Source organism: Eucalyptus grandis, chromosome 10 (genome assembly GCF_016545825.1).
Source record: "Eucalyptus grandis isolate ANBG69807.140 chromosome 10, ASM1654582v1, whole genome shotgun sequence".
Lineage (NCBI taxonomy): Eukaryota > Viridiplantae > Streptophyta > Magnoliopsida > Myrtales > Myrtaceae > Eucalyptus > Eucalyptus grandis.
In genome coordinates, this window is record NC_052621.1 from 32,587,657 (window position 1) to 32,596,726 (window position 9,070).

Consider the following 9,070-nt stretch of genomic DNA (forward strand, 5'->3'; position numbering starts at 1 on the left):
TTCGGAAGTAGAGAAAAATGAATAGGCGAAAAGGTAGAGAGAACATGCGTCGCTGTTTCCGACGGGCCGAGGTGTGGGCCCAAACGCGTCCGCTAAAAAGAGGAAAAATAAAAAAACAAAAAACAAAAACAAAAAGAAAGAAAGAATTCCCTATAGTTTGTTGAATTATAATGTATTTAATATGGTTTTTTTAGCGCAATAGAGCTAAAGCAATTGCTTTGACAATTAATTTTCTATTGTTTTCTAATTTGACTAGGGTTGTGATGTAGCATGGGCTGGACAGCGTTACCTCTAGGAAACTGGACAGAGAGCAGGACATTGAATATGCAATAAATAATATATAATATATATATATATATATATATATATCATTTTATGGCCTAAATGCCACCACGTCATATATATTGACATGATAAATTAATTAAAAGTATCGATTTTTTTCTTCATAACAGGCCTCGTAAGAAGTCAAGCTTGATTTTTTTGAGCTTCAAATCTGTCGATATCTACGAAGATAAGAATACGCTAGAAAGCACGCCGATACTTGATTGACCACCCAATTCGGAGTAGGTCAACATTATGCTGGATTTAATGCCGGCAATTGCCATGTCGTGTCATTGTACATGTCGTCGCCATTATATTGATGAGGTCAGTGCTTTTTAAATGAATTTGTTGGGCATTCGAGCATTAAAGAAAAATTGACTAATGTAGCATTGATAATTCAAAGCTATTGTGATCATATTGAGGGTGACTCTCTATCTTTGGGTAGGACTCCTGCTTCCGTTTCAACCATATGGAAGAGCAAGCAATTGAAGAAAGTCGTACTTTCATCAGCGGCCTTATGTCTTCCCCATAATGTGCAATTAAATCCCAACTCCCACCAACCTTCCCATAGGACATGTGCTGGTCAACTGGTTCCATGCTCCCTAGATTGAGTTCTTAATTGTTGTGATGTCCTGTCCTCATTATGTGATTTAGATATCAGTTCATCCAATCCTGTTAGGATTCGTAATGAAAGACAATTCAAACATCCTTTTACCCTTGGGGAAAACCTTTAGAAAAATATAAAGCAACTTTAACTCAAATAAGTTTTTCAAAATACAAATTGTATTTGTTAAATTGTAATTTGAAAGTCTATTGTAAAGCAATTTCAGATAAAATAATGTTTCATTAAATTATTCTCATAAAGGACTCTTCTTATTTTTATTCATAAAAAAAAGTCCAGCCGCCGGCAACCTACATCAAGTGCTAGCAATTGTCGTTTGAGGTCATGTGACTCAAAGTGGCACCTGACCTAAACAACCCTCACTAATGTTGTACAATCCTTTGTGATCGTCACCTAGGGGTTCCCTAGGTCACACAACCTTACCGACCTCTGGCAACCAGATCTAGCCTCACCGGTTATTCTCACGCAAAGAAGAGCCATTATCATGGGCAAAATCGGAAAACCAAAAAATTGAGTGGTTTTGGAAGGAAAAAAAATTGTTAACCCTAGGACTTGTAAGCCAAGAAAGCTAAAACCGCAAAGCATCCCAAAACTGGCCTTTTTTTTCAAAGAACGTTTTTTTTTTTTCAATGAGTTATAAATGGACCTATCCATAACCCATTTACAACCCATTTTTTCAATTGGGCTCTATTGTAATAAATCAATTTCAACTCCATATTAAAATTCCAACTATCCCATTGTCCATCCAGTCCATTAAATGCGAGTTACAATATAAGTCATTGACCCGTATGACCAGCCCTTGCAAAACCTCATGGGTAATTCCAACCATCGCCTTACGCGCTGCGAATCCTTAATAAGAAATTGTTTTTATCGCATTGACTGAGACAGCGAGCTCGTTGTGCCTCTTTGACTAGGGCGGAACATTGCTCAAAAGACCCGTACACGTCATCAGGATCCGAGGCAAGTGAACCAGTTCCTGCCCAAATCCCAGTCGTAATTGCTGAATTCGGACAGAACTGACCGAGTTCTTTAACAGGACCTACTGACCGACTTAACAGTTCCTTTCCCACATGATCTTTCGAGGATCCGATGTGCACCGAGGACCGCGTACCCGAATTAACAATGCAAAAAGCATCGACCCCATTTGCACGCAGATTAATTAAAATAATCACGTGACTCGTCACGTGGCTTCTGATGGGAAAGGGTTTAAATCTAAACCCCTCCCAGTCAGGGGAGATGGAACAGTGATATCAACAGTCAAACATGATCACATGATCCCACAGGCACCGGATCTCGTGAAAATCTCTATATTGACCTTAGTTTGAGGAAGTGGCGGATGACCGGGTACATAAATCCAAGAGATTAAACAGGCACGCCCATCATTACTTTGAAAAAAACACATCCTCACCTTTGACAAGAAGCAGCAGATACATAGGTTGCTTCTTGTGTTTCTGAGAGCGTTTCTGGAACCATGAGACTCAAATCAATACTAATGGCTGCACTCACCTTCCTGCTGCTGGTTCTTTCTTCTTTACCGCATGAGCTTTGCGTCGAGGGTCGAGTTTTGACGCAAAAAGCTCTTCGCAATCCGGCAAGGAGTCAGCGGCTTCTCAGGAAATGCCAACGGACGGGAAGAGTCCTTACGAGAAAGTCGGCTCGAGCTTCCGGCGCATACCTCCGAGCACATTCAACCCTATACAGAACAAGTGATCATTCCTGTCACCCGCCTCGGCATTTCCACACGTTTTGAAGGTCCCTTCCATCTTCTATCCGGGATGACTTTCTCATAAGGAAGGTCCTGCTTCCTCCAGGAGATGGGTAATAGACACAGAAGCTGAAAGATCAAGGTCAATCACATAGATTTCCCAGCATTTCCTTTTCTATTCAGTAGAAACTTATTCAGTTTTGTAGACCCACAGTAGATTTCGACTTCTAGGCCACTTGTACCGAAATTTATAGCGAAAGAATACGATTTTCTTTTGTATGGGGGAACTCTCAGAATGCCCATCTTTGACGAATGTAAATACATGGTTTCTTCTATGAAATCTGACTCTGTGCTCATAGTGCAGCTGCACCATGATATGTGACCATCAACTATTTGTAAGCACTCGAGACTCAGACTCTTGGCTTAACAGACTCGATAAATGAAGGTTACAAAAAAGATGCAAAAAAGTGGAGACGATATAAGAACTTAACAATATTCAGCTTAAAGGCAGATGTTACAACGTCTGGCAAAAGGAATGCCAAGTGATATCATTTCTTTGATTTCTTTTTAGAAACCTTTGAAGGGTCATCCTGTCTGCGCCGTTTCTTATCTGACTTGTCGAAAGAGTCAAACGGTCTCTTATTCTTGGCTTCCTTCTCAGTAGCTTTACTGGCAACATGGGCACTGCTGAATTCACCAGGACCCTTTCTCTTCTTCCTGTCATTTCCTTTGTAACTATGATGTTCAGCTCTTTCTTCACGCTGCCTAAGATCCGACTTCACTAAGGACGGCACAGCGGAACTCAGGCGATCATCAATTTCTTTTCTAATTTGCTTTATATTTGCAGTCTGTGATGCTCGTTTGGAAGTATTAGTGTCTGTAGGAAAGCTGTCATTTCCAGAAGATTTGGTTCCACTCGAGCCAAATATGGCACGAAATTCATCATAAGTTGTCTGTTTTGATACTTGTCTTGACCTCCATTGATCCGCGTGTGAGGCGTATCTGTTGCAATAAAGCAAACGCGATAAGTTCATAACTAGATACAAGATCGAGAGATGTGGGCGAAATTTCTAAAGACAACTAAATATCATTACAAAGATACAGGACCATTTGTTTCACCACCTTGATATAAGCAATCCACAACCAAAGGACAGCATCATTCAATCTCCATATCTTAAACGAGAAATTTTAACTCACCCATGAATGTCAAGTTTTCTCAAGAGGTGAGGCCCATGTTTTGTCCTGGAGAGCTCATTCCGCACAGCTAACAACTCACATACTATAGCCTCTCTGAGTGAGACATTACTGGCAGTGAAGCACTTTTCAACAGTAAAATAACCACTTGAGTGCATTGAAAGCTCTCCATAATGTTCCTGTAACCTTCATAAGAAAACCCAGGCAAATTGTAATTCCTCACGTGAAAGCCACAACAGAGTTCAATTAAGCAGATATATAGGATGACAGAGGATTCAAATCCCAAGAAGTACTGCAAATGCATGCATGTGAATTTGTTGTGACCATGGAAGTGGAGAGACCACATACTTCAGAATCAGTTTGCGCTTATGTTTTCCAGAAGCACTTGAATCAAGAAAAGCTTCAATAACATGTGCACCGGCAGAATCCTTAGCTGCTTCCACCAGATGGTCCACTTCCATCGATGTAATGCTAGTGACAAAAGGCTGCATGTATTCCTGCACACCAGGTATTCCAAAATAATTATTTGAATAATGAGCAGAAGAATTTCAAATAATACTCATTTTCTTGGGAAAATAACATGAGTTTTGATGGATGAAAAACTAAGTGGATTTCTAGTGCAAGAAAGCTAAAAGATGCTAGACTGTCAGCAACAAGCAAATTTTACTATAAGGCACATAAGTAACTGCAGTTATACATATAAAACCCAGCTGGTTGGGGAGATTGGTACCAGGCAAAAGCACCAAAAATGCAAGAAATAGAACTTACATTGCGACATCTGAATACTGCTTGCAGAATCAGAGAACCCATCACATGCATTTTAACACCGGCTGGCCATTTCCAATTGGATTGATCTTGGCAGCGGAAGTAACTATCAAAAAACAATAGCCGAGGAACAACACATGCTGGGGGGTCATCTGCCGAGCAAACTGCAGAAGCGATAGCCTGACAACACTGTCAAACAAGAATGGGAAATCAAAAACCAATATACAAAAAAGAAAAAAAAAAAAAAAGGAATAGTTCTCACTTGTGAGACTGGAAATCGACATAACAAGCAAGATCTATTAATTAAGCTAAACCCAAATAGAGGCATACAATAGAAAAGCACGTGCTTTGACAATGGTTACTGGACAAGGCTCCCTTGGCTATCTTGTTAAGCAGGAATGCACAAAAACTGCCTTGAATGTAACAAACCTTATGTTCATGGGTGTGAAGCCGGTGACTTGCAGCAACTAGCGAAGCAATAACTCCTGACCGTCCCATCTCGAGAAGATCCTTGAACTTTGTTCCAAGTTCCTCCCAGATCAACTCCATCTGATGGACAAGACACAGAGAAAACTTATGTCGCTAAAACAAATTCACACTATAAAGGATGTAGAAGGAGCAGTACAATATAGCCGAAGAAGAAAGAAAAGAAAAACCAGTTGATCAAAAGGAAGCATGCAATCAAATAAGTCTTCTCAGTAAAGATATGCACAGAAATGATTAGCCAAGCTCAAAAGTTTAAAAACACAAAATGGCCAGTGGCATCTAAGGAGGCATAATTGGAGGAGACAGAGTAAACATATATGTAACTAAAAAGTATCCACTCTAAAAAAATGTAAAAGGTGCAGAAAAAAGGTGCAGAATAATATAGCTGAATAAAAAGGAAAAGAAAAACCAGTTGATCAAAAGGAACAATGCAATAAAATAAGTCTTCTAAGTAAAGAAAAGCATTGAAATATATTATCCACAGTGGAAAATGAAAAGGATAAATTGACCAGTAGCATCTAGGGAGGCATACTTGCTCTTGATGCCTCGCCTTGGAAATTAGCGCTTGAACGACAAAGCTACCACATTGATGAGAAGACATCTCAAACAATGAATTCCTATATATCTTGTTGAACATTTCATTGTACAAGTAATCAGGAGCCACTTCCAGAATGACCTGTGAGTTATGCAGGGAAAAAAGGAATGGTTCAGTAAATAGTACTAAAAGAGGCTACTAACAAAGTCGAAGGTACATGTGAAAGCATGTCTGGGACGTTATAGTGAGCATGTGGTTGTCGATTCTATCATTAGGCCATTAGCCTGTCAAAAAGAAGTGGACACTGATGATTGGGAACATAACAAGAGACTATAAATTGTCTAGCAGTGTAGAAAACTGCTGATGGTATAGATTTTTAGGCAGCACTGTACTTGCCTATATAAAAGTCAACGACAAGGGAATTACATAACAAAGACAAACTCACTTGAACCGTGAATTAATGGTCACCAAAGGAAAGACTTGCAATAAGATATAAGATGACAACAATGTAGAAAATTTTAGGCATCTTACCTCCAATAAATGACTGTATGAAGTGTCTACCATAAAATTTTTCACTTCACGCCCCACAGTCATATCAATGGCATTCCCTTCCGCAATATTTCGTTTGTCGCAACCAAGAAGAATAGGTATTATCTGCCCCAACTCCTCATCATCCCCCGCTAATAGCTTCAAAACTGTCTGCCATGATAAAACCAGACATACCCAGGATGACCTTGTCAGTGTTAATAACAAACAGACAAAAAGAAGTCAATCAATCATCCATCAAATGGAGCCACTCTTTCCCCACACATTCCGCACGTGCATTCGCGCACATTCTTTCAATGAATTGGAAACTATTAGTACATATCCCAAGGCAACAAAAAGCTGTTATCGATGCTACGCCAGCTTTAATGAAAAACAGAGCAACATTATGAGGGTATACCAGAGACATGCCTGGAGGACCAAACTGCCGAACCGATCAACTAGCAAGTTCTTATCATTTGCAGTGCAATTAAGCATCCCTGTGACAAGATCTTTCAATAAACCCGGAAATCCATGGCCAAGATTCAGCTGGGCATGCTCATTAGGGCGAGATGTCTTAAGATTCAAGCGCTCTGCTACATTTGTCGAGGACTTAGTTCCCTGAAATTCTGCAGAATCTAATGATACTCCTTTGCAAAGACAAAGAAGTCTTCGAAGAACGTGTGAGCCGTAGCAGTTATACATCAAGTCAGCAGGGTTCTCAACAATCACCTGACAGGCACAAAAGATTATTTTCCACAAAAGATTGCACATTCATATTAGTTCATCTTACCAATCATAGTCAGGAGAATGCACAATCTTGTGATGTGATTTACTGACAAAGAATTTCTGCAGAACATGTATAGTTCCAGGGGCTAGTTCTTTCATCCAAACAGAGAGAAAAAACTAAACTGTACCTTGCATATCATTGTTAAGGTCTCCAAAATAGCAGAATAGGTCTCTTCATCTTGAAGATGCGTAGCTATAGACCTTAGAGCTGTTTCAGCCACATGAGAACCAGATCTATCCATTGCAATGAGAGGAAAGACCCTTGAGCAACTTCGAAGAAAGCCACAAAGATGGTCTACATCACAGGCTTCAAGGAGATTTTGGAAAAAGTGGCTTATGATGTAATCAGTTGCCAGTTCATATTCTTTGCCTCTAGTTTCTTCAAGAGCATTATTACATATTATAGATCTTTCCTCCAATTCAACTTCATTACTTTCAAAAAGATTCGCAATATCTGAGAAGTATTTTGTTGTCATAGGGTCGACTTGTTTCCTGCAAGGAAGTCAGTCATGCAATTATCATCCATAACCATAGAACAAATCACTAGAGCACGAATGGTTCAATAAGAAGCCTAACATTCACAAGTAAACAAATGCACCATCATCAAGCATCAAATTAACTCCAAAGGCTAATCACCTAATGATTGAGGATTTCGCAATCTCAGCATCCTGTCCTTTCGAGAACTTTGCATGTTTCCCAGAGCCATGTGAGGATTTCCCAAAACCATCTCCACCGGATCCAAAATCGCGTTCTTTTGCTCTCCTGTTCATGCCTTTTTTCCTTGTCGCTGACTTATGTGACCTATTTTCCTCATCCATGGGTCTGTCTTCCACAGAACTACGAACTTTGTGCCTTCTTGATTGTAAAACTTTTGAACCAACAGAAACCATGCGCCCCTTGATTGCAGCAGCCTCTGTTGTAGACAGCATCATAATTGCCAATAAATAAGATAAATTAAGATTGCTGACACTTCAATAGGAGAGCAAGAGTGAGTGCGTGCGTGCCAATTTACAGGACATTTTATGCAAGAGTACATGAGCAACACGAGTCTGTACAAGATATAAATGTAATCCGAATTCGGCAAGGCATAGACATCCAAGCATAGTGCAAACTAATGCTTGAACACTCCAGAACCGAAAATTTTGCTTCTCTGATCAATCAACATATCGGAACCGAAATCCAAGCAATCAATGACGATGCGCGTATGATTACATTGCACTACAAAGAGAACACGTAACTCTCGAACTAGCAACACTTCGAAACTAGAAACTCCTCGCAGACAAGCAGGACCTGCAGCACAGCTACTACGACACAACTCAAACCGACATCGAGCAAAGCGCGGACACCGTACAAGCTCCCGACGCCAACGAAACCGCGATTACACGAGAGCGGAGATCGCACAGCATCAACTCAGCAGGCAAGAGAAGCCGAAGAGAACGGACGAAGAAACGAAGCTACGCAGACGGAGAAGACGTCGCGGCGGGGGAGAACTGAAGGAGAAGGCGAACCGCCGGAAACGGCGCCGGCAGGTCGCCGGACGGGGAGCGAGGATTTACCTCCGAGAGCTCGAAGCTTGCTTCGGCGACGGAAGCGACCTCGGGTCTGGAACGGCGCGGTAATGAGCAGGAACGAGGAGGAGACGGGAGAAGCAGAAGGTCGCTCGGACCTTTTCCGGTTTTGCTGGGCTTGAAAAAAAGGCCGCTAACGGGCCGTCCGGTCGGCCCGTTTCCGGCCCGGTCCGATCATGGGCCCAACTTAACATGACTGAACATAAGCCCATCCGCTCGACGGGCCTACGGGTCCAGACCAGGCCTGCACCGACCCATTTAGATAATTTATATTTAGATAAGTTAAGTAAGGAAGGACAACAGTCTCTCTCGCTAGGAAGAGATGCTCTCTACCCTCTGGGGTAGCTCACTATAAACCCTAACAATGTTGCAAAATCCTAAACCCTCTCCAACTTCTTGGATCTACTCGACCCAGATAGTGGGATAGCATTGCTCCTTTTCATTCCAATGCCTGGGGTATCTTTACCCTAATGTAGTTTCTTCTCCCTTTTGGTGCTTACTTCTCATTTTTTTTGCTAGGATAGACTAGGTTCGTTTACCACGATGGAGGAAGGCTATCGGGA

At 41.2% G+C, this 9,070-nt stretch overlaps 1 protein-coding gene across 1 annotated transcript; it reads right to left on the reverse strand.

Annotated features, from left to right (window-relative positions):
- Nucleotides 1-2,873: 2,873 nt before the first annotated feature.
- LOC104422892 (pumilio homolog 23) lies at nucleotides 2,874-8,589 on the reverse strand. The gene is made up of 11 exons (XM_010035351.3): nucleotides 8,496-8,589; nucleotides 7,576-7,852; nucleotides 7,068-7,431; nucleotides 6,583-6,882; nucleotides 6,160-6,327; nucleotides 5,626-5,769; nucleotides 5,037-5,156; nucleotides 4,611-4,796; nucleotides 4,191-4,339; nucleotides 3,846-4,028; nucleotides 2,874-3,650 (listed from the first exon to the last, which is right to left on the reverse strand). The coding sequence occupies exons 2-11, from the start codon at nucleotides 7,827-7,829 to the stop codon at nucleotides 3,197-3,199; spliced, it is 2,322 nt and encodes a 773-aa protein (XP_010033653.2). The 5' UTR covers nucleotides 7,830-7,852; nucleotides 8,496-8,589; the 3' UTR covers nucleotides 2,874-3,196.
- Between the last annotated feature and the right edge of the window lie 481 nt (nucleotides 8,590-9,070).